At 46.9% G+C, this 25,174-nt stretch overlaps 3 protein-coding genes and 1 long non-coding RNA gene across 4 annotated transcripts; 2 read left to right on the forward strand and 2 right to left on the reverse strand.

Moving 5' to 3' along the window:
* Nucleotides 1-1,791: 1,791 nt before the first annotated feature.
* Nucleotides 1,792-11,139, forward strand: LOC135805380 (N-fatty-acyl-amino acid synthase/hydrolase PM20D1.2-like). Its single transcript, XM_065319409.1, has 10 exons — nt 1,792-1,901; nt 3,568-3,695; nt 5,278-5,397; nt 6,063-6,138; nt 6,325-6,386; nt 6,846-6,924; nt 7,604-7,675; nt 8,079-8,198; nt 8,899-8,950; nt 10,152-11,139. Exons 1-10 carry the CDS (start codon nt 1,821-1,823, stop codon nt 10,379-10,381), a joined length of 1,020 nt encoding a protein of 339 aa, XP_065175481.1. The 5' UTR covers nt 1,792-1,820; the 3' UTR covers nt 10,382-11,139.
* Nucleotides 11,140-14,502: 3,363 nt separating this feature from the next.
* LOC135807100 (AP-3 complex subunit sigma-1-like) lies at nt 14,503-15,678 on the reverse strand. The gene has a single exon (XM_065321159.1). It carries the CDS (start codon nt 15,554-15,556, stop codon nt 14,993-14,995), a length of 564 nt encoding a protein of 187 aa, XP_065177231.1. The 5' UTR covers nt 15,557-15,678; the 3' UTR covers nt 14,503-14,992.
* A 257-nt stretch (nt 15,679-15,935) lies between these two features.
* Nucleotides 15,936-20,645, forward strand: LOC135805381 (ubiquitin carboxyl-terminal hydrolase 40-like). The gene has a single exon (XM_065319410.1). It carries the CDS (start codon nt 16,199-16,201, stop codon nt 20,198-20,200), a length of 4,002 nt encoding a protein of 1,333 aa, XP_065175482.1. The 5' UTR covers nt 15,936-16,198; the 3' UTR covers nt 20,201-20,645.
* Nucleotides 20,646-21,572: 927 nt separating this feature from the next.
* Nucleotides 21,573-24,662, reverse strand: LOC135805382 (uncharacterized). Its single transcript, XR_010551136.1, has 2 exons — nt 23,601-24,662; nt 21,573-22,119 (listed from the first exon to the last, which is right to left on the reverse strand). It is a non-coding gene; the product is annotated as an uncharacterized LOC135805382 (long non-coding RNA).
* Nucleotides 24,663-25,174: the final 512 nt, after the last annotated feature.

Consider the following 25,174-nt stretch of genomic DNA (forward strand, 5'->3'; position numbering starts at 1 on the left):
TTATCAGATTTTTTTAACTGATTTTTGCCTTCCACTCGCTGTCACTAGTTGATCATAGTTAGCCGTGTTACATGTACAGTCAAATCTGTCGTAAGCGACCGCCCCTTGGTGCAAGAAAAAGCGGTCGCTTACGGCAGATGGTCTCTTACGGCAGATGTATGGTAAATCCGGCATACCAGGTATATGCTTCCATGTACTCAAATCGACGAGAATAATGTGATTTTTAATATCATTTTATTGGATATTCAACGACGACCATACCCGTATAGTACGCGTATGCGACACGGCAGTAGATCGACAGCCTCAGTACAGGCCAGGCGCCAGTCGACCGCACTTACAAGACAGCGCATTTTCACACTTTGCAGTTGACAGCGCACTGGCAAGTACAGTTTCGCACCTTACTGAACCTGGGTCGCGGTCGCTTACAGCAGATTTGAATGCAGCCACCGTGCATGAAATCGCGGTCGCTGGTCGCGCACAGCAGATGGTCGCTCTGGACAGATCAGTTTGTATGTGAAACCGTCGGTGCACGGAAAATCGGTCGCTAACGGTAGATGGTCGCCTACAGCAGAGGTCGCTAACGGCAGATTTGACTGTACTTTAATGTGCCAGGACAGAGGGCTGTCCATATCGTCAGGGCCTCGACTTGTTCTATTCCGATTTTTCAGGAACGCTTCGATCAGTTATTCCAACAAACCGACCGAAACGATTGTTCACGAAAGTGTACTAATTTGTTGTTTCGGGCCCTTGAAATCCTAAATATGCTATTTTAAAGGGGTCGCTGCCCCCTCAACTCCCTGCCATTGAACACCTCAGACACTTCTTCGGATTTCTACCAACAGAAAAGTGGCAGCACTCTGCTACTATCCTGTTTGTGAAGCTACCACCTTCCATTGCACTTGCTACCTCTATTACCTGATTCTATTTCTCCATACCAAAAGCAAGAGTACATTGTATATAAGCTCCTCGGAGCTTATTTACTCTTGCCAGAAGTTGAAATGGTAGTTTTGCCTTCTTGCCCATTCAATAAGTGAAGTATTTGTTACCAGTACTTCAAAGAACAGTAGTCAAATTGAAAATGTTTTCGTGATAATTATGATCTAGCAAGATTAGTGTACTCTTGGATCTAGCTTACAGGGGAAGTAAATTTTGTCCTCCAAACTGGGGAGGGATATGTTTGGGATGGAGTACCTCAAAGCGTCATGGTTGCTCCATCCTACAGAACAGGTCCTACATTTTCCCTCGACTTGGTAAATCATGAAAATTAGCGCACTAAAAATCAAGATACTAACCATCCATGCAGCACATGCACAGGAGTGATGCATCATTCGGTTCTTTGGGAAAAGGTTGGAGCACCCCCCCCCCCCCTCATTCCGGATCCTGGGTACGCCCCTGACTGTAGTAAGATGTGGCTGGGTGGGGTTGTGGCACCGGTGTGGTGTGGTGTGGTTGGATGGGCTGTGGTATGATGTGTGTGGATGGGCTGTGGTTGGACAATGTGATATGGAGATGGATATGAAAATAATCAAAATATACAAGTATGTCCGCTTTGCTTTTACCATGACTGTCTGAGAACGGAAATAACTATGTATGTGTTGCTAATACATTACTACAGTAAAACCTGGTTGAAGCGACCACCCCACGGTGCAAGCAAAAGCGGTCCTTAAAGCCAGGTGGTCTTTAGAACCAGGTCCCACAGTGTCTGTGTAGAACTGGCGGTGTATGGAAACAACGGTCGTTAATAGCAGGTGGTCGCTAAACCCAGAGGTCGCTTACACCAGGTTTTACTGTATCTTCTTGTGATAAATATCCAGGCAATAATGGAGGTGGTCAACTCATTGGCTAAGGCCAACCAGCGACCAAAGCGGTCCTTCTACATTGCCTTTGGACACGATGAAGAGGTTTGTGATTTTTACTCTAGGGAATACCCTCCTACCAGAACACGCCTGAAAATTAGAGAGAGCCACAGAGGCAAGTTCAGTGTTTGATTATTGCCTAACCAAGCATTATATCGATTGGTTATTGATTAAACTGTTGGTTATTTTCCATGCGAGGGTAGTGTGCTACGCCTTTTGCTGCACTTGCAACGGTCGTAGTAGAAATCTGGAGTGTGCAGTGCATCTAGCAACATACCGAGTACAGACCCTGCTATTTCGTATGGCTGCAGCCATATCCGTGTACATGTATACAAGTATCGGTTATTGCGTGGGTGTTTGAAGAACGCCTTTCTATCCTTATTTCCGATATTTCTTACGCACGATAAATCAAGTGTGACATATCAAATGCGCAGAGACAGGATGGCCATCATACATACACGTACAACGTATCGCTGCTGTGCATGCGGGTGTTCATAGTCCCATACGCTTGCCATGTGGCTATGCAGCATGAGATACATGACAACAACAACAGTTACCTGCAGCGCTACGATGCAATGCGAGTCGGATCAGAACTGCATTGGACAGATGTTATTACTACAGGCGATACACTTTGTACTAATCTGGTATGCGCCATTCTTAGGACTGACTCAATCTCTGAACAGAACTGTTTCGTCCTTTGTGGACTCGTCAGCGCAGCACAGAGGAAATGAGGCCGAACCTGATAGCAATGGAAATAAAAATTTCCAATCAGGTCCGAACGTACCTTGCCAGATTGCTCAAACTGACAAGTCAGTGAGCTCTGCATAACGTTCTTAGGACTGATATATTCTACTATGTGATAACATTGCTTGTAAGAATAAATGTTCACTTGAAACCCATGTTATGATTATGAAAATATGAGAAGTCATTCTTGTAAGCAGTATATTCTTTTACACGACCACGCTATAACCGATACGCACTGTACATATATTCTGCAGTTGAAAACAGGAGACGTTTTGAGTCTTCCTGCAGTTTGATCGAAGTACAATGCAGTGCAAGTGCTAGGTAGTAACACAGCTGGTTTGGATTTGCAGTGTCTTTTGGAAGGTGTGTGTGCGTGTCCACATCACCCTTATTCTATTGTAATCGAAAAATGTCGAATAACCGAATCGTTTCCTTGTGGTGTCAGGATGAATGGTGACTTCGTTTCCCTGTGGTGTCAGGATAGATGGTGACTTTGTATCCTTGTGGTGATTAGTTCTTTGAAAAATCAGGGAAATGGTCTCCCCTGCATTGTTGAACTTGATATGATGGTGATGTCTCACGCTGTACTCAACATGGCTGGAGTTACCATTCTTTAGCTAGTAGCCTACTACCCGTAACTACACGGTACAGGCAAGGTCATTTAGGCAGGTTTTGGCAACTTGTATTACAGTAGTTCTTCTGAAGTACGTTTATGTATGTGGGTTTTCTTCGTGTCACCTACAGTGCTGGCCAGAGAAATCCAACCTCATGAATAAAGTAGCGTCGCGTTCGAGTGCACAGACCGGTGTGTTATAGGGCTGTGCAGTGCCCGGCAACGCTATTTTATTCATGAGGTTTGATTTCTTTGGCCAGTACTGTACATGGACACGTACATGCACATTCTTCCATTGTTTTCTTATTGTGTCCTGAATGGTGTTGGTCTTCTGGTTGGCTATTGATGTTGCAGGTTGGTGGCCGCCAAGGTGCCGTGCGCATTGCAGCTCTCCTGAAGGAGCGTGGTGTTCGCTTCAAGTTTATCCTTGACGAAGGTTTGCCAGTCATGGAGGACATATTTATGCCTGGACGACTGGCCACGTAAGCAAAGCACTTTTAAAGTTATAATGCATGAACTTATTGAACTATGAACACTTTGATGCCCTCTGACAACTTTAGGTACATGTACATGTGTACTCAATCTGCGGACAGCATGCTGTTCCGTTCTTTGTGAACTCCTCAGCGCAGCACAGAGAAAATGAGGCCGAACCTGATAGCAATGAAAATAAAATTTCCAAAGCCAGATTGAAATCAGGCCCGAACGTACCTTGCCAGAGTGCTCAAACTGACAAGTCAGTGAGCTCTGCGTAATGCAAACAGCAAAGGCACTACCCCACTGTACATGTGTATGCATTTGGCTTTGCCTTTCTTGCTACTTCAGTATAGTACAGTAGGTATCGGTTATAGCGTGGGTGTTTGAAAAACGACTTTCTATCCTTATTTCCGATATTAGTATTTCTTACACACGATAAACAAAGTGTGGCATATCATATGCATGTGCGCACAGGCAGGTAGCTCATCGTACATGCAAGGTAGTGCTACTGTGCATGCGCCTGGTTATAGGTATAGTCCCATAGGGTTACTTTTGGCTATGCAACATGAGTTACATGACCACAACAGTTGAACCTGCAGCACTACGACGCAACGCGAGTCAGATCAGAACTGCATTGGACAGATGTTATTACTACAGGCGATACACTTTGCACTAATCTGGCCTGTTTCGCTACACAAAGTCCACTCTTAGGACCGATGTATTCTACTGTACGATAAAATTGCTGGTAAGATTGAAACCCATGATTGTTATGATAGGGCTTGAAAGTGATGACGTCAAAACGGCCAGGGAGTAGTAGTAAGTTGACATCAGATTTCTATTTTTGGATCCACTAAGGTGTGACTTTGCTATTGCCTAAGTATGTGGGTGCATAGCAACCCACTCATGTCGCATGCAGGTGTGACTTTTATTTCGCCACCAGTTGTAACCCCGCCCCCAGTAGCCAAATCAGTCAGTTTCACTGGCTACATCACCATGCTGTGGGTAAGACCGCTTGAAATGTGCTTGGATCCATACAAAAACTGGATCCAAGTGGATCCAGTTTTTGAATTTTTGAAATTGTTGCTATGCTGTGACGTAGCACTTTCAAGCCCTATTATGCAAACATGAGAGTTCATTCGTGTAGGCAGTATATTCTTTTACACGACCACACTATAACCGATACGCACTGTATTATAATTATACTGTATTATAAAGTCAACAAATATCCGACGCATATTTATTTTCGGCTATTTTCGGCCTGATCATATTTGGCCAAAAATTTGTTGCAGTCGAAATTTTGTTTTGCAAGGTTCAGCGTGACAGTGTACACAGGCAGCAGCAGTACAGGCCAAAAATTTGATGCAGCCGAAAATTTTAATGTATTTTAGCCCTAGGAGGCCGAAATTTGAATGGGCCGAAAATTTGTCGACTTACAGTAGGTGGAGGACTCTGGCGCTAGAGCGACGAGCTTTCTTAATGTCTGTGTTAGAGCTTTTTGCTGTACTGATGTCAGTGATGAGACCTGCCAAAACAGCTAGCTGTCTACAGAATTGGGTATCATAATTATTATGTGTCCTGGGTTGTTGGCAGGGTCGGTGTTGCTGAGAAGGGCATTCTTACTCTACGACTGAGTGTGAATATGACTGGTGGCCACTCGTCTTTGCCCATGGCGGAGAGTGCAATCAGCGTGCTGGCGAGAGCGGTTGCAAGGTGAACTAAACATTGCATTCTATCTTTGGTAAATTCTCTCGCTTTTATTCATTGGTTTGAGGGAAAAGATGCTGTCAGGAAAAGTCGGAAGAAAAAATCTCACTTTTTGTTACTGTTTGTTTAACTCCCTGACGGCTATTCAGCCCTCAGAAAGCTCACTCAAACTCTGGCGTTCATTTGCCCAATGGTCTCTCCCTGCTGTGATTATGTCTTAACTCCTTAAACCCTTCCAGCATGCCACCATCATCAGTGTGCTACCACGATTCCCTGGCTGCCTCTCTCATTTACATGGCACCAGTGTTTGAGTGACTTGTATTCACTGAATGGGCGACTGGGAAACCAGGCTTCATAGTGTAGTCCTGAAGTACTGTCTTTTCCTAGGTAGATGTCCAATGCAGTTGCGTTGCATGATGTCCACCACTTTCTGAATGAGATGTATTATTGCCCAGCTCTTGGAGGTGAAACAGCTGTTTCATTTATTTGTACCAAGAGACATGTCCAGGTGTCAGCCACAGGCCAAATTTCTAGCTGATGTTTCCGAAATGACAGTGCAGCGTGTAAGACTACAACACGTGCATGTACATGTAGTATTGTACATATTGCTATGTGCTAATCTATTTCTTATTTTTCCTTGGTCTGATTGTGTGTACATGTATTGTGCGTAGACTGTCTCATACAGCTCATCCACACCACTTTGGTTCCGGCATAGAGGTAGCTATGCTAGAGCACCTGGCCCCAGTGGTAAGTAATGAGGTTTGTGATTCTATTCACTTTTACCTTGTTGAGGGTGGCATGGCTTAAGACGAAAAATGTATTTTGCTTCACTGTTGTCAGCAACAGTAGCCTTGTTTTTCTTGTTGCAGGATCTGTGCTCGCTGTGACTATTTCACACTGAATACTTGGTTGTTTCTTGCTTGTGCACCCTAGGTTCCACTGGCTAAGTGCTTTGCCATCTCCAACCTTTGGCTCTTTGGTCCCATTGTCGCTTGGTAAGACCTTAGCGTTGGGTTGTGGCACACGGGGGTCCGCAGGGAGAACAACGATGTGCACGCACTGTGCACCCACCATGAGTGAGACACTCTCCAGGAGTAGTATCGACATTGTTCATTTTCCTGTCCCCAACGTGGATGCTGTTAAGTACCGGTACATACACTGTCACTCTGCCTTGGCTCATGGTTGATAGACCCGTGGTGCAGCTGTTAGCCATGGTTTGGTCTTGGCAGGGTCTGGAGAGTTTTTGTTGTTGTTTTTTTGATATCCCAGAAGAACATGAAACTGTTTCTGACACCCAAAGATATTCTGTCGGTACGCTATCCTAATATGTAGCTTCTTTTTTCACGAGCATTATCTTCTCTGGCTACTTGACGCCCATGTGGCGTCAAGTACCAAGCACTAGTATTATGATTGAGTCTGCGTGTGACTGTACGTGTGTATATTTATTGTGCCAGGACGCTAGCTCAGAAAGGAGAGACGGCAGCAACGATTCGCACCACGACAGCAGTCACCATCATGCGTGCCGGTTTCAAAGTGAGCAGTGTGTAGTGTGCAGTGTAGCTCTCTTGCTTGGTGGACATCATCATCATCATCATTGTCTGGAATAGCTCTAGACGATCTGAGTTGTGTGCGTGTGGTTCTGACTTTTTAGCTTGATGGATTATCAAGAGCAGACTCGTGAGGGCTGTATTAGGGAGGTTCCGGAGTACGATTTTCGTGCCAAAATCCGTAGAGGCGCTACGGATTTTTTATACGTCGTTTTCGAGCAGTGAAATGTTCCGGAGTACGGACCTTATGTGTTTGCCGTCATTGCCTAGGTTACGATCGCAAACACGTCACATTCCCGCGCTACGCCTTTTTATTTTGAAAATTTGTACCGAAATCAAAACTTCCCGCGGAAAATCGATGTTTCTCGTAACAAATTTGTACGCGAAGAATCTTTCTGCACCCGATGACGCAAAATCTCCATACGAAACATGGTTCGTATGAAAGCCAGTCCACACGGATTCTCCGTGCCGAAAAATCGTATGGAGCACGCCTGGAAAAAATCCGTACCGCCCATACGGATTTTGGCACGGAAAATCGTACCCCTGAACCTCTCTATTATCATATTCCTCTCTCTCTCTCTCTCTCTCTCTCTCTCTCCATAATGATAGGTACTTGGCATATACAGCATGTAGGACAACTTGGTGTTTCCCTACTCTTGTGCTAGGCCAATGTCATCCCAGGCTATGCAGAGGCCATTGTCAACCACAGGGTCCATCCTAAGGACACGTTTGAAGACGTAAGTTGCATCGATGTTGGCCATGCAGTGTCATCTTCACATTAAACTTGATGGCAGCAAAGAACCTTGGCATTTTTGTAGTGGTCTATGGAGTGTGTTTGATCTCAACTTTCCGTGTGCTTGAAGGTGTTTGAAAAGCGGGATTCACAGAAGAAGTTGGCAATGCGACGTCACCTTGCTGATGTGCCTCAAAGCTGAAAATGTTGCAACTTCCGCGATCAGCCAGTTGCGACAGTTGCGTGATCTGTGCAGTTGGTGAAATTTGGGGATTTCCTGGTTTTGCGGCCGTCGTATCGCGTATGGCATCACTTCTGTGAATCCTGCTTTACAGTTTGTGTCATTTAACACATCCTTCATTGTTGGTCACCTCGTGCGCCCCTGCGTCCTGTTTCTTTGTCGGCAGGTAATTCGGCGCAATCATGAAATCATCAATGATGCTCGAGTGGTGATCAGCGTGGACGAGGAAGAGCTGCTGAATACTCCTCCGACACCGGTATCATCATGGTCGTCGTTTGGCTTCTCTGTAAGTCCTGATCTGGAGCTGGATGCGTGTTGTGCTGGTGGTGGCGATGTTACTGCAATGCATGATAATGAGCATTGCACGTGTTTGCATGTATGAATAGTGAGTACTAGTACATACGATTTATACTGATAGATACCTTCTTAGACTAAAGAACAGAACTACGTTCAGGCTCCTCACAAACAACGTTTCAAATATCTCAACAAGTACTTCAACGCCGTCTCATCATGTGGATACAGGCAGAAGAGAAACTAACCAGTACGATCACTATTATACAAATGTAAAGGTGATAACGGCAGCAGTAAGGGCAATATAGAGAATAGACACACGAAATATTACTAGTATATACTAGTAGAGGCTGATTCTCGAACATAAAATTAATGTGTAGACAACTAGCAAATCCTAACTGCAGTTATGCTCGGTGAAATCCGGTCCAAGGTTTGAAACTGGCACCCTGGACCAGTTCTGATTACATTGTTGTATTTTTACATGTGTACACGCAGCCGTACCCATGCCACTGCCAGGGCGTTAAGGGCCGTGCAAGCTAACGGTGCCAAATATGCACTCTGGGTCAAATTTCACCGGGCACAAATGCACGAATGGTGTGAAGAATTTAGCTGGCATGTTCGTCTTCGACAAAGCTAGATTCCTTCTTCTTCTTCTTCTTTTATAAACTGCTGGTATCTTGTTTTTCTCCTCTCAGGTTATCAGCAAGTCAGTGAGACAAGTGTTTAACAGCATCCCCGTTGCACCCGGTATGTTTCGTGTAGTCAGTGTGATCTGACCATTGGTGTAGTTTCTGTACCCCAAGTCAAGCAGCCTATAATACCTATACCCTGCAGACACCCTGCAGATGTGCAGACGCCTCGGAGCTCTCATCCACCGTGCAACTGTTACTTGCAGTGCAGCTTTTAATTATGCGAATGGTTGGCCTTCACTAGCCAGCACTGTGGTCTTGATGCTGAGGTATTGGCACTGTGGTGTTGGTGATGGTATGAATGAGTGAGTGAATTAATGTGCGAGTAAGTGCACGAGTGAGTGAGCTGTGTGAGAATATCAAGTACCATTCCGATTATATGACATTGATTGTATGTACATGTATATGGAGTGCTATTCTGTGAAATCTGATGGCGTAAGTCAAGCCAGCATCCTGCACCTGCACACTGGCCATTGCCCACAGGGCTGGGCCTGCACTGTGCCCTGGTTAATGCTTGACTCACACTACATGCATAATACTGATAATAGTATATACTCTGCACTTGGTAGACTCAGCGGAGGACGTTCAGGTTTGCTATCACTCCGAGTTTCTTGCCGCACAGCAATCATCAGACAGGAAACAGCTGACAATCAATCTGAATGTCCTCCGCTGAGTCTGCTTTGTTCTATGTTCTGTCTATGACATTGAGCACTCTCTGCAGCTCGGGGATCAACAGATTTGTACACCATAGTTGCATAAATTACTATAACTATTAACGGTTCTAAGGGCATCTACTAGTATGCAGAAATGAATGAAGGAGCCAACGGTTTTCCTGTCCAATGCACTCTCGGTTGGTTCACTGAGAGATGTCGGTCTAAGCCTTCGAATTTGCGGACCATGCTTGTGGTGGGTGTTTGCATTGCCTGTGTGCTTGCGGTGGATGCCCACATTACCTGGATCCTGCTCGAACTGCACCTTGCAAGGTTAATTTGGTGAAACAGTAATGACGAGCTGAAATAGGGTCAGGGGATCTGGGGACCACAGTATTTCTCCTTGACTAACATACCGGTATCTGAAGGATATGTGAATATGTACTAGCAGTGTACTACAGTAGTATGTGAATATGTACTACTGTAGTAGTGTACTACAGTAGTAGTGTACTACAGTAGTAGCCATTACAGTAACAGCATGCACTCTAACCTGCTGTTGCTGGTGTTGTTGTTTGTGTTGTTCGTGTTGTTCTTGTCGTTTTGAATCAGGCCTCATGGTTGGCAATACGGATGCACGGCACTTCCACGATCTTGCACACGACATCTATCGCTTCACACCCACCATCTTCAAGCCTGGCGACTCCAAGCGGTTCCATGGGCCCAACGAGCGTATCACGAAGTCGAATTATGCTCAGACTATCAACTTCTATCATCACGTCATCAAGAATGCTGACCATGTTGATGGCACACCGGAGTCCCCTCGAGCTGATGACCTGTGAGGCCACTTACAGCTGGTCTGTGTGGTGGTCTCCTGCTTCTATTGTGCGTATTCACGCGTATTCATGCGTATTCATGTTACATCATACAGGGTGTCATTGTTATTATGTCATGCACATTATCATATTACGCCAAGCATGACATTAGGTTACGTCGTGCTCGGTATCATATTACATCATGCATGGTTCAAGTGCCCTTTACAATTTGTGATGCTAGCAGCACTGTGTTTTATTGTTTTGACGTGATCATCCTTATCCGAGCTGCTTCTGAGCTCTCATACGAATATTATTAGGTAGACTACCATTTCGCTGGCCGAATATTCTTTGACTGACTTTTACCATTGATCTCTGCTTTCCATGGAGCTTCTCTGTGCTTCTAGAATATATTTCCTTGAGATGCTTTGTCATGTAGATCCGAAAAGTGAATTCATTCTTTTTTGAAGTGTATTTTCTTTCTAGCCCGTGCTGGAGCACAGCAGAGGAGCGCGTTACGGAGTGGTAGGTATTTTGTACTATTTAGTATTTACAGCTTGCTTCCAGAGAAAAGCACAGATATCCTTTGCCAGTCTCCTTTCGTACAGGCGTTTTATACTTTTGTTCATTACTATCCTTTTATCCTTTTGCGTTCCTTATTATTACTTCAAAATATTTTATCTGTGGTGTTTACCGCTGCTGTATTAAATTTTGAACAGCCGTGACTTCTGCTTGGAAATAACAGGTCATCCTTACGTTGCAGTAGTTATGTATCTCTTTCGATCGTATGCGAATAAGCCTTTGTTTGTGTGGCGTGTGTGCTACCATAATTTTGTCGCATGTTGCAGTCAGACTCGGTGGCATTGACTATGTAGATTTGAGCTGGATCAGGGAGGGCGGTGGATGAATGAACTCCCATGCACAAAGCAATGCGTGTGTTGAAGTGTGTATTCTATTATTCTATTCTTTCTCCCAGAGGGTACTAGGGTGGTTTGCTAGTCTCACACATGTACATGTACTTGCTTGACTTTACTTCTTATTCCTGTCCAGTAAAACTTGTAGCATGAATATACCTTATAGGACTCTCTGATGTGAACGGGAAAGTTCTGCCGGAGACAGATAACCAATACTGGGTGTGTGCTTTATATTTTACAGAGGTCTGACTGTAGTTTGAGAATGGGCTTATTCCTGTTCAAGCCAATGTATAATCTACATGTAGGTTTCTATTCAAATCGGACTGTCCCCGGGGAAAATCGCGGAAAAAAACGCGGGGAAAAACGCGGCATAATAATAATAATAATAATAATAATAATAATAATAATGACAGTTCGCATTTCACTCATTGCATGAGGTCAACGCATCTGTTAACAATTTCGAGCCAAGCAGCTCTATCAGAAGCAGATTGCACAGCATCCAGAAGCGACAGATTAATGCATTGTAAGTCTTTCTTGACAACGTCGATCCATCTCAGACGGGGTCGTCCTCGGGGTCGTCGTATGTCTGTTGTGTTGATTGACATTAGGAGGGCTTGGAAAGAGGACGATTCTTCGCCTTCCCTCACTACATGGCCGAACCACAGCAGTCTCCGTTGCCTGCAGACTTGGGATAGTGGGGTCTGCTCGGTTCTGGCATACAGCGCTGTGTTCGAGATTCGTTGTGGGTACGTGATACCAATGATGGTACGTAGTTTCTTCCGGTGCCATACATTGACGACGTCGGTTAATGTTTGCGATAAGGTCCAAAGCGCACAGTTATACAGTAAGACAGGCAATATCAGGCAGGAAAACATACACAGCCTGGAATTCAGGTTGTGGCGTTTCCATGGAATGCTTGCAAATGCCCGATTTGCAGCAGACACTCTGGCTGCTATGTCTTCTGCTGTGCCTAGCATACTCCCCAGCAGCTTCACCGATTTCCAGGAATCATCTTCCTTGGTCACAGTAAAATATTGAGTTTTTGCCACGTTCAGCTTCAGATTGTCATCCGAGAAAACGGGTTCACACACACGGACGGTTTCTTCCACAGATGATCGCTCGTTCTGATGGGCAGTGGTGTCGTCTGCGTATTGTGTGAAAGTTGCTGGTAGGTCTGACGCGGGTAGAGCTTGCTCTCGGATCTTACGCATGGAACCTTCGGCGTAAGTTATAAACATTATTGGTGACATTGGGTCACCCTGGACGACGCCGATGTTCGTTGGAAATGGTTTGCTTAGTTGTTTACCAAGCTTCGTGCGGGCTGTTGTGTTTGATACTAGGACTGCAGTGGTGGACGTTGGTGCGCCAGCAGTGGCTAACCTCTCCAGAGCAACCTGACGAATGACAGTGTCAAACGCACCACTGAAGTCCAATAGTGCCGATGAATATGACCAGTCGCCAAGTAGTGCGCGCTCACACATCGTCCTGGCGTAAAAGACACCATCCGTGGTCGATCTGCCAGGGCGGAAACCAGCTTGGCTCTCTGCCACATATGACTGCACATGGAGTGTGTGTCGTCGGGTGAGTATTGACGTCAAGATCTTACGGACGACAGAAAGGAGCATAACGGGGCGGTAGCTTTTTGGATGTCCTAGAGGCTTGCCGGCTTTGTAGATGGGAACGATGAGGCCGCAGCGCATGTCGTCAGGACAGTACTCTGTAGCTTGAACAGCGTTGAAGAAATTCGTCAGCCAGGGTGCGAGAAGGTTTTTAGCTGACTTCAAAGCATCAGCACTGATACCATCAGGACCGACAGCACCACCAGACTTCTGCTTGATAATTGCAGACCGTACTTCTTCGATTGTGAATGGATCTTCCTCATTTGATTGCTGCCTGAGGTCGAGTGGCTGGCCATCAGTGTAAAATACCGATTCATAATATTCATTAAAGGCATTAAGATTCCATGAGATGTCTGCCATGATTCTGCCGTCTGCGTCAGCAAGACGCACAGGCGCAGCCTTCTTCCCAGAGCGTAGTTGGCGTAAGTTGCTGATGGTGTTGAAGTAGGACCGTGGGTCAGGACGTAAAGCATCTACTTCAACAGCCTTACGTTGCCAATATTGCTCGCCCTCCTTCTGTAGTATCCTTCGAATCTCGTGGAGTTTTGCAGATCTTTCAATCTTTAAAGCTTTACGATGCTCTGGATCAGGTTCAGCGTTTATGCGGCAGTGCAGATTCTTCTGTTCAGTGGATAAGGATGCAACGCGAGGGTTCGTGCTTGCTTTCGGAGCAGAACCAGTGGGCACTTTCCCGAATGCGGAATATGGCATAATTTGCGGTGAATTTGCGGTAAATACCCGGTATGCGGTGAGTATTATTGATATGCGGCAATTTTCAGTGAGTATGTAGTGAAATCTATCAGTTACAAGTCTCTGGTGTAAGCACTCGTCATATTTGAGTACAAAGCCGCCACGATGAGACGTTGCTGACCGAACAGCGTACTGTGTGTACGTGTAGTGCAACAAAAAAAGTTCAATAAACGGGGGAAAATCGCGGAAAACGCGGTCTTTTAAAAAATCGCAAAAAACGCGGCCGCGGAATCGCGATTTTCCCCGGGGACAGAAATCCGGCTCAGTTATATTCAAACCTACCAGATAATACCAGAATGAAGAGTACGGGTTATGTACTCTTGCCAGTATGCATATACATCGTACATGTATGCTTGTCCCATTTTTTCTATGGACCCGAGCGCATAAAACCGGGCTTCCTGCTATGCCAATGTAACTTGTTCCATATAGAATACCAAGTCTGTCTTCAAAACGGGCTTCTCTATGAGACAGTTTTTTGCATGCAAGACAGTACGGCAAGAAGTTCATTCTGGTGTATGTACATGTGTATCAGCATGGGTCTGACATTATGAAAGCTCGGAGGTGGAGATGAACTTCTGAAGACTCGAGTGGAAGTGCCGGTAGAAAGAATTTCACATTGAGAAGTGCTCAACTCTCCTTCACAACCATACCGACTTTGTGTGAGGGGGCTACACTACAGGTTCAGCAACACCAGACACTACAATGTAGATTGTAGGTCGCACGTGTACGCATACACCAGTGCCACCGGTACCAGGGAGTCCTGCACGATTTAATTTTTGGCACGACTCCCGCTCCCTGTATACTCCACATGACGCAAAGGCCACTCGCATGGCAACCCCATGACCTCTCACACACATTACACGCTGTATTACAATCTTGTCAAACATTAGAAATCCACAGGCAGTAGGATCCACAATCTACTATCTTAGTCAACATTGTGAGTACTAGACTACTAGTACTACTAGCAGCTAGTACAATGTACATGACTGTACAGTGAAACTGAAAATTGTTGAAAGCAAAAAGTCAGCAAAAAAGGTGCAATGAAAAATAAAGAATAAGACATACCGTGAGCGTATGTGTTTTATGAGCTTTCATGACACATACACGTGTTAATTCAATTTTTTCATTAGCTATGAATACAATTATGATTACAAGTACAATCAAAAGCCTGTACACACATACACATGCATGCACACACATACACCACACACATACACCACACACACACACACACACACACACACACACACACACACACACACACACACACACAACCATACATACTGTAGTCTACGACATGATTTAAAGTATGGACATATGTACATTGGGGATATTAGACTGCAGCAATCGGAGATGAGCTAAAACTTCTGGTGTACAGTTTGCTTGACAGTGTTAAACGCAGCCACTGCTCTTGTGGGAGCTGAAGCCACGCCGGCCTTCACAGCATGAACAGCCGCAGCACCTCTGTCTTCCTTTTCAAACTTTATCTGTTGTTGATAACCCTCGACGATCTCCCGTATGCTTGTTTCCAGCACCATTCCACCCATCACCATTTCGTTGATGATGTAATGCACTTTGTCCACATGAAAGATCAAGTCCAGCTCGCATACATTCTCGAAGCACTTGTCCAATGACTCAACGAATACTTGAATCAGGTCCAGAATTCCCAAATCACTTTCACTCGAGTCCACGCAGAAGACAAAGTACAGGGTTGCATAATGCCGATACACTAGCTTGTAATCCAAAGATCCAAGCAAGCTCGATCCTGTTTCCAGAAAATTGCAAACATCTCCTTCTCGTTTGGACACCAGCTGAAAGGTCTCCCGAATAACTTGTTGCTGGTCCTCCTCCGAATAGCGAGAGAAAAACTTCGTCAAGCGAGGCTTTCCCGAGTTGTTGAAGACCAGAATAGCCTTGATCATGGTGCAGTCTGTCTATTCCAGAACAAAGCACAAAAACTTCTCAAACGTGGAAGAATGGCCAGAACTGAAACTTTGCCTTGTTTCCAGAAAGACCAACAAAGACAAGTACGGCTACGTCATAGTGAGCAAGCTGAGCTCATGAAGCTAGAGCTCTGCATATGCGGAATATCTATCGATAATCGATATGCAGGGCCTATAGTAGGGTTCGAACGTTCACCCTCCATCTCCATGGAGATTCCAAATGGCGTCTTTAAAGAGTCATCACGCGTACTACAATTTTTGTACCACCAGCAAAAATCGAAAAGTGGCAAGCCGAAAACACTGTACTGACAGTGCAGTGTGAGTGGTCATAATGAACACGTAACACATCCAGAAATAATTACTGCATCGGTGTTCCACTTTGCAATACTAATGTCTACAGAGTAGAAAGTATCGCGACCAGTTGCACACTCCCTGATTGTGGGGACGTGGCTTCAGACTGTTCAGTTCTTTACGCACAAAAGAAAGCAGAACAGGGAGAGAGGCTTCATTTTATTTTGTTTATGCTGAAAGCGCTAGTCGTTGTTTCTAGTCTGATATTGTGCGATGAAATGATTGGTCGTCTGACATAAAGCAAGCGTCTGCTCTGCTCGGTCAGAAGAAATGCTGGGTGACTTGTTTTTAGAGGCTGACAGCGATCAGCCCAATGGAAGCATCGCCAGCGGCAGCAACTCGTTTGGAGCGGCACCAGAAAAGCGGCGCTCCCCAAACAGGCTGAGTGGTCTGCGAAATCAAGGAGCCACTTGCTATCTGAACTCACTCATCCAAACCTTGTTCCTTACCCGGGAGCTTCGAGACAGTTTGTTTGGTTTGGATAGTGCGGAGCTGGGCGAGCTGGATGGATCGAAAGAGGTTCGAAAAATACCCGTGGAGCTTCGCAAGCTGTTCGCACGTCTGCTGTTGAAGGATGTGAATTCAGTGAGTACTGGTGCGTTGACGGAGAGCTTTGGTTGGAGTGGCAATGAGGTCGTACAGCAGCACGACGTCCAGGAGTTGAATCGTATCTTGTTTACAGCATTAGAGGACTCGCTGGTTGGCACTGCAGGCAGTCAGCTGATCAAGACCCTGTACCATGGTGAAATTGTCAACCAGGTTCACTGCAAGGCGTGCGGCAGCTGCAGCGAGCGCCATGAATCCTTCCTGGACATAGCCGTGCCAGTGGTTGGGTGTTTGAGTTTGAGCAGCGCACTGCAGTCACTGTACTGTGAGAAGGAGCAACTGTGCGGCGCTAACCAGTACTTCTGTGAGAGGTGCAACAAGAAAGTCGATGCAAGCAAGGGTGCTGTGCTTAGTCAGCTGCCACCAATCCTGACCGTTTCATTGCTGCGCTTCCAGTACGACTGGGAAAAGGGAGACCGGTACAAGGAAACTGGTCGCTTCAAGTTCCCCGACGAGTTGGACATGGCGCCATACTGCTTACCTTCCGGTGCTGGTGCCGGTGATGTGCAGCAGATCTACGAGATCTTCTCAGTGGTGGTGCATCGGGGCGGTGCGCACGGCGGTCACTACTTTGCCTACATCCGTGATGCGGATGGCCTAGGCAGCTGGTCGGAACCGAAAGAATCCAGCATTCTTGTGGAGACTGACGGTGACATGGAGCTGACAGAGTGTGACTCGCCAGTCACTGTACTTATCACGATACTGAGCCAGCATAAGAAGACTTCATCGGCGCCGGTCTCCATTGATCAACTGTGCAAGCTACTGCAAAAGCAGACTGGCGTATCGTGGAACAAGCGCTTCAAGCGCAAACACGGCGCACTGACCAAGTTCATGCACGATCACAGCGACATATTCCTGTTTGAAGCGGACGGCTGTGTTTCTCTTGTCGACGGTGCTGAAGCTACCTCTGCACCTGTCAATGATGCTAAGCAGGCTGGAAATGGCTCTGCTCCGGACACTGCTCAAACCGAAGCCAAGGCAAGCGCCTCAAGCTCATCATCGCAAGCTGATGCAAGCAGCTCAGCAACTGCTGGTGTCGGCTCGGACAAATGGTTTTCCTTCAATGACAATTGGGTATCACCGGTCGACAAGTCAATCCTGGAAAACACCTACATGGGTAAGGAAAGCGCGTACATGCTGTTCTATCGCCGTAAGGCAGGTGCAGATGACGTGCATTCCTATAACCATGAGATAGCTTGCAATACTGTACCGCTGAACCTCCAGTGTGACATAGCAACAGAAAACTTCGACTTGGATGAGCAGCGGGAGGCATACGAAGTGGCAACGAACAACATCGCCGTCAACGTTCATGAGAGCACCGACTTCCGTGCTCATTGTGGCGTTCTCCAGCGGAAGACCAATGCCCAGAAGCAGATTAGTGTGGACAGGCGGAAAGGTTTCTCGGAACTACATGCAATGCTCATACAGACACTTGGCCATGTCACTGCTGTCTACACTGCATCACCATGTCCATCCGGCCTTCACCTTCTGCAGCAAGTTCCATGTGATGCTACATCGCTCACTGACTACAACATCTTGGCCGACAGCCATCTTCTGGTGGTCTGCACCGACCCAGAAACGTTTCTGGTGGACGATCTCCTGATGGGCGAAGAACAGGCGCCAATGCTGATCAGATGCCAGCTACCATCCTCTGATGGCGAAACAAAGGAAGTTGTAGAGCGGCCATTCAGCCAGAAAACCCTTCTTAGTGAGGTGATTGCCTTGTTCTGTCAGCAGAATAACCTCTCGCTGCCAGCTGCCGCCACAGCATGCAATCCAAAAGAGAAGAAGCCGCTTGTGTTGACAACGGATGATGGTTTGCTGCCCATCAAGCAGGCTAGGCTCGTTGATGGGTCGCTACTGGTCTTTTCTGATAAAGCAGTGGCTGGTGGTGCGGTTGACGTGCCTCGACAGACCGTAGCCCAGTGGTCGGTTGTTGTCGAGAACTGGTGTAACTCAACACCATCACCAACAACAACTGGTGCTGCGGAGGACAGCAAGCGAGAAGAACAGGTCGGTGTTGGCAACTGGTCGACCAAGTGTGTTTATATCAACGATACGATGACTGTCGGCCAACTGAAGAACAATGTCATCGAAGGCACCTCCACGCCACTCAATTCTGTACGCCTGCGCGTGGAGCACGTCACTGTCCTGGGTCCGCCACTGTGTGATAGCGATGTCATTGCCCAGCAAGGCTGGCCCGATGGACAGCAGGTGGTTCTGGAGAGGGGAGCTGCACCGGGCGCCGACGAGATGATGCTGCAGTTTGAGCTCGGCGGGTCCGTGCGCGATGGCCGTCAGTACGAGGTGACGGTGCACAACAGTCAAACAGTGCAGGACTGCGTTGAGGCAATGCTGATCCAATCCTGTACGACTGGAACCGAGTATCACATACGCCGCACAAACTGGTGCGGCGAGGCTGCGGAGATCTTGGACGATCCGATGATGGCGATCGAGACAACGGGCGTGAAGAACGGCGACTTTCTGTTCTTATTGCCTGGACTGCCACCGCCGCCGGATTGTGTTCGCTTGTCGCTGTATATTCCCACAGCATCTAAACTGTCTTCTGACAGCAGTGATGGTGCAGGCCAGGGAGTGGTTAGTTGGCTCAGCTCAGTGATCACATCATCGCTCTCACTGGGAATGAAGGCATTGAACCAGCAGAATGGAGAGGCTTGTAGTCATGTGAGTGCTGGGGAATCTACTCATTCTTCGAGTGTTGATCCGCCTTCTGCAGACGAAGCCGGAACCGAAACACCTCAAGAGGACGACACCAAACATGCAGATAACTCCAACAGCAAGCCTGCTGAGAAGCCCACCACCGAGAAGCCCGTCATCGAAGAAAAGCCATTTTCATTTATGACCACGGTCGACGTGAAGAAGACGGCAAAGATTGCAGACTTGAAATCGGCCATTCTGTGTCTGCCTGTTTTCTCCTCGGGCGATGCTGCAATTGACCCTGATAGGCTACGTGTACGCCGCTTGCAGGATGGCCACGCGAGAAGAATATTCCGTCAGGGGGACACGATGCGCAGCCTGAAGCTCCTGTCCGGTTCTGACGTCCTGTGTCAGGTTCTCGCCATGCCCGAGGTACTGCCACAGTCCAGTCTCATCTTGATGGCGCGCCGACGCAGGCAAGCATCCCGCTCCTACTCGCAAGCGGAGGAGATTGTCCTGAACACGCAGGATGGCTGCACAGCGGCCCAGTTGAAACGCTGTCTGATCGAACACTTCCAGCTTAGCTGTGACACTTCCGCCATACACTGTGCCAAGCAACTTCCCGACCAGTTTGACTGGCTGCCCATTCAGGACAGCGCTCACCCCAGAAAAGGTGCAGTGGTATCGTCAGCGTCACGGCAGAAGAAAGGGGGCGCTGCTCCCAGGAAACCGCACAACTTACGCAACAGTCCTGTGTTCTTGCAGGATGGAGATACCGTCGGCTTCAAGCTGGCTAGCGAGGAGCGTACATCAACGCTCAAGGATTTCCGTACACCCGAGGACATGGCGGGTCTCCGCCAGCTGGAGGCTATCAAGGAGGAGAAGCGCTTGGCCCGCAAGCAGCGACGCTGTAACAACAGTATGGAGCAGGGGCAGCGGCGGCCGGAAGTTGGCATTCGCATTGTTGTGCCCAACTACCAGCAGGTAGCGACGAACAGTGAACAATGAGACCATCGCCATGGGCCATGTGATCATTACATGACACATCTGTATAATATACATTGTATCATAGTGCTGGCATGCATGTACATGATAGGTACTAATTTCAGTTGTACATAACGTTACTTTACTATCTAGGCAGGGAATTGCACAGGTGGTCCCAGAATCCTGCTTTTGAGTGACCCCCCCCCCCCCCCCCGGCATATTCTCTGCAGATGCGACAGAAGCATTTTACTAGTAGCTGCTATGTGCTGTTGCAGAAGTGGTGATTTTCTTTTTCTTGTTTTCTTTAGTTGACTCTTTATCTCCTCATTACCAGTCTTGTAGAACTGCTCACTGGTGCTGGTCACCCATCAGCAGTCTAAGAATCCGTACTGATGCCTCATACAATGTATGTCATACTGTAATACACATTGAAGGGAAACACTTTTTTGCCTTTCAATTCCTATAATTTTTTTAAAAATGAAATCCACTCAATGCAGTACATTGTATTAATTTCATTCTGTTTTCTTTGCATTTTTTACGCCAGGAGTAATGCTTTTAAATTCTGCTGGTACAGTACCAATACATGAGATCAAGAGTACATAACCCCTGGGTTATGTACTCTTGATGAGATGAATTAAAGGTCTAAAAATAAAATAAATAAAAATGTTCAAGGTGTGCTCATACAGTCTATTATCCATATAAAACCGCTCTGTGAGCGGTTCTGAAAAACCTTTACTGGTACTGCCCCGTCGTAAAAGTAAGAAATTAGAACTGGCCCATTGTCCCCCCAAATGCGAACTGATCCACCTAAATCGCGAATGACGGGACCCGAACGCACCAGTAGCACGAGGTCGGGAGGGCACAGGACAGCAATTATCATAGGGTAACACCACCTACCGCTAGTACAGTACATGGCCTTTGGTCCGGACCAACGTCCCCATCTGCATCCACAGGTAGGAACCTCGTGCTACTGGTGCGTTCGGGTCCCGTCATTCGCGATTTAGGTGGATCAGTTCGCATTTGGGGGGACAATGGGCCAGTTCTAATTTCTTACTTTTACGACGGGGCAGTACCAGTAAAGGTTTTTCAGAACCGCTCACAGAGCGGTTTTATATGGATAATTTCAGTTCTTTTTCCGTTCCCTCCCCACCCCAACCCCGAAGATAAACATGATGACCACGCGCGCGATGTACTGTATGTAGCCATGAGACTGCAATAAAACACTGATACATACCAGCCCTCCCCGCCTCGCTACCCCGCACACAGATACACAAACATGCGTATGCACACGGCACACACACGTGGCCACGCACACATACGCACATGCACACGGCACACACACGTGGCCACGCACACATACGCACATGCACACGACACAAACAGGAAATTCTTCATATATAATGCCATGCAAAGCAGTGGCCACCGTACTTGAGGAAGTCAGTTGTGAAACAAAAATAATTCAACTACAGCGTGTAGACAAGCTGACGGCCAAAGCACAACATAGCAAACATGACATTTGCCCAAGGATTGCAGTTTGCAGACCACGCCATGGAAGCAGCGAATACAGAATGTAATATCATACAAAGTGACAAGCAAGGAAGTGGCCATCATACACCAGAAACTTGCAGAAAGTCACACATCCAACAGATAGAGAAGTGAACAGCAATCTGATACAGCCCAGACAGGACAAAGCTGACCTGATACTCGTCCCAGGATCGCAAGTCGCAAATCCTTTTCAATGCATAACATGCAGGTGTACGTTAGACGCATGGACAACATCTGACCGTGTCGCCAGCATACAATGTCATCACATGTTTACCCCACAAGTTACACACATGCACAGTAGAAGCACAATGAAAGCAATGGAAAAGTACGATGTGGTTGCTGAAGCATCTTCACACTTCAAATTCAGACTTCAATGTGGTCGTCACGGGATGATATACCTGCAAGATACAAGCGATGAAGAAAGAAATCAGAAGGTCGTGAGGTAGGCTATGAGTAGTCCTTTCCCAAAGATGCCATAGTTTTTCGCAACTTATGCTTTTCGCAACCGTGCCAAAACAAGTGCTAGTTGCTGAAATCGCATCCATATTTTCAGAAAAAGCTCAAAAGTTGCCAACATCGCAACTCAAAATTGGAGAGTTCTTGTGCAAAACCTACAAAACAGGGAGCAGAAATAGCAGAAATGCAGCGATGCTGCGACAGCAAACTCGTACACCCCTTCCTGCTGTGAACCACCATTTTACACAGTGCCAGTAGCCTGTTGCATGTATCCTACGAGTATGTATTTGTCCAACAATGCAACATGTAGTCGGTGACTTGACCTTTCGACCCCATGCCATGGGGCCAATTGCGCCAAGGTTGCGGAGAAGTTGCGAAATAGTTCCGAAAAATGAAGAAAGTTGTGAAAGTTGCGATTTCTTCCTAAACACCGAAAAGTTCCGAAAAAAGTGGCGAGCATCTTTGGGAAAGGGCTAGCTATGAGACACCACAAACGGGTCACCTACATGTATGTTCAGGGCTAGTGCACTCACACGCAGAATTGTCATAATCGAGCATTTCCCAAACTGAGAAGTGCAATGAAATCCACTTGCATGCACTGGAGCAATTTTGCAATAATTATTATGATGCGCAATTCGACACGATCTGCGATGCTGCGTGCGATGTGCCCTGCCCTGCCGTCATGATGGTGACAGTCACCGTGGTATGTTTTGTCAACGTCGCCCGTGCACTCTTCTGTCAAGTCCAAAGTGCTCACATACTTGGCAATGTCTTTGCAGTGATTAACTTTTATCCTAGTTATGTCACGGGTAACTTTAATGAAGTACCCGAAGGCCGTGTCGATCCGCACATCGTCCACTCTCTCATATACTTGGCCTGCTTTGTCTGTGTATCCATTTCATGTGCGATCCACAAAATCGACTAGACAGTGGGTGCAATACGCTCTCTATCTGAAGACGTTCTTCTGGCGACATCTCGCCATGTACTTGGCCTGCTTTGCCTGTGTATCCATTTTCATGTGCGATCAACAAAATCTCAATGCACTACAGAGACTAGACATTGGGTGCAATACGCTCTCTATCTGAAGACGTGAACCATTAAATTTTTTGGAAAAGTTATACGTACACCTGAAACGTAATGAAGTACAGGAATAGAGAGAGTGAGTACAATACGCTCTCGACCTGATATAGTGATAACGTGTTAGAAGGTAACAGGTCTACAGTCCCACCGTACCCTTCCGACACGACTGTAGACCATTAAATTTGTTTGAGAAGTTATACGTACACCTTAAACGTAATGAAGTACAGGAATAGAGAGAGTGACTACAATACGCTCTCGACCTGATAACGTGAGTACAAGACACTCTCCACCTGATAACGTGTTAGTAGAAGGTAACTGGCAACATAACAATGGGTTGCCTTACCGTGGTCTAGAGGAAACGTCTTCGCAGCAATATTTTCCCTCCAGCGCATTCAGTCGCCGACGCGACATCGTTTACTGGGCCGTTCCAGTTGCGGAAGACATTCGATTCATCGGGCCAATTCAGCAACAGGGCCGTGGACACACAGGGGGCAGAGGAGAGACATTGTTAGTGGACAAGAAAATAATATGCAGTGGCAAGTGGCGAGTGCCGCACGGATGTCAAGTTGTCATGCACAATTCAGCTACTACTTACGGTCCAGCTAGTCCTGCCATTGCTCGCTCGTCCTGGTTCCTCCTCGTTCGTCTTCCTGCACGTCTGCTCTTCTCCTTCCCCACCGTTGGCTTTGCGGTACGGGGGTGCCGGAAGGAATTCCCACCATATCATGTACATGAAGTCCTACCATGTCTCCATGTACATGTCCACGGCCACGTCAGCAGTTTGTATAGTACCGGAAGGAGTTCCCACGATGTCTCCAAAGGCCTAGAGCGGACGTCTTTGCAGCAATTCTTTTCACCCTGCACATTCACTCCGCCGACACGACATCGTCGACAGCGTTTACGGGGCCGTTCCAGGTGCAAAAGGTCCACGTCGGTAGTTCTCAACTATTTCGCGTACGGGATAGTCGCCGCGACAGCGTTTAAGGGGTCGTTCCAGGTGCAAAAGGCATCCATCAATGGCACTTTGCAGTACGGGGTACGGAAAGGGGCCTCCTCGTTCGACTTCGTCGACTTCTGCATGCAGTTCTCCTTCCCGTCGACCGAAAGGGGCCTCCTCGCAGCCAGTTGTCCTTGCCGTCAGGTCCACGTCATGCAGTTTTCAACTATTTCGCGTACGGGATAGTCGTCTTTGTCGTACGCGGCATCGGCGTTTACCGAGTGGCATTGGCACAAGCAGACCGTTGACGGGGTCACGTGTCAAAAAAGTATCAACAACGTGTCGACTAAGTGTCGACCACGTGTATAGCGGTACACTCAGCGGTACACTAATTCTCGTGCCATTCTCGTGTCACAAAACTGGAACATCGAGTACCAGTATGGAAAGGCTTCAGACAGGAAGCCTTTCCAATACGAGTACAGTGCTGCTCAATGAAATCTGATCGTGTCAGTATCCATGGTATCATTGCTGCACAAATTGTGGCACGTACACGTACCGAGTCACTCTATCGGATTTCATTGAACAGTGCATGACTGTACTGCAGATCTACAGAGTACAGTTCAACAGTCAGGCATAAACAGTAGCCATCTACCCTGGAAGTAACAAACTATGCGCTGCAAGGTTCTATTGATTTTTGAGAGGACCTGTGGACAATAATTGACTTCGAATACATGTATGCAGCATGGATTTCATGGCCTTTGGAAGTACTTGTATGTGTTTTTTTCTGAAATATCAGCAAGTACGCGAAGAGTGCTTCTTGACGCATGGCTTTTTCACACAGCAAGGAAGGTGGAAAAGTTCATTGCGACTCCGTGTGATGGTTTGATAAGTTTAGTATGTGAAGTGCATGGTAAAGATGAAATCCATACAGACTGCATTGGGTTTGGGCCAGCTTTTCAACTTACTACAGAATGTCATTG

The sequence above is a fragment of the Sycon ciliatum genome, chromosome 1 (assembly GCF_964019385.1).
Source record: "Sycon ciliatum chromosome 1, ocSycCili1.1, whole genome shotgun sequence".
NCBI lineage: Eukaryota > Metazoa > Porifera > Calcarea > Leucosolenida > Sycettidae > Sycon > Sycon ciliatum.

Coding starts and splice junctions, on each gene's coding strand:
- LOC135805380 (XM_065319409.1), top strand. CDS start 1,821: ATGGAGGTGGTCAACTCATTGGCTAAGGCCAACCAGCGACCAAAGCGG. Junction 1,902..3,567: donor CCTTTGGACACGATGAAGAG/GTTTGTGATTTT, acceptor TTGATGTTGCAG/GTTGGTGGCCGCCAAGGTGC. Junction 8,199..8,898: donor GGTCGTCGTTTGGCTTCTCT/GTAAGTCCTGAT, acceptor TTCTCCTCTCAG/GTTATCAGCAAGTCAGTGAG.
- LOC135805381 (XM_065319410.1), top strand. CDS start 16,199: ATGCTGGGTGACTTGTTTTTAGAGGCTGACAGCGATCAGCCCAATGGA.
- LOC135807100 (XM_065321159.1), bottom strand. CDS start 15,556: ATGATCAAGGCTATTCTGGTCTTCAACAACTCGGGAAAGCCTCGCTTG.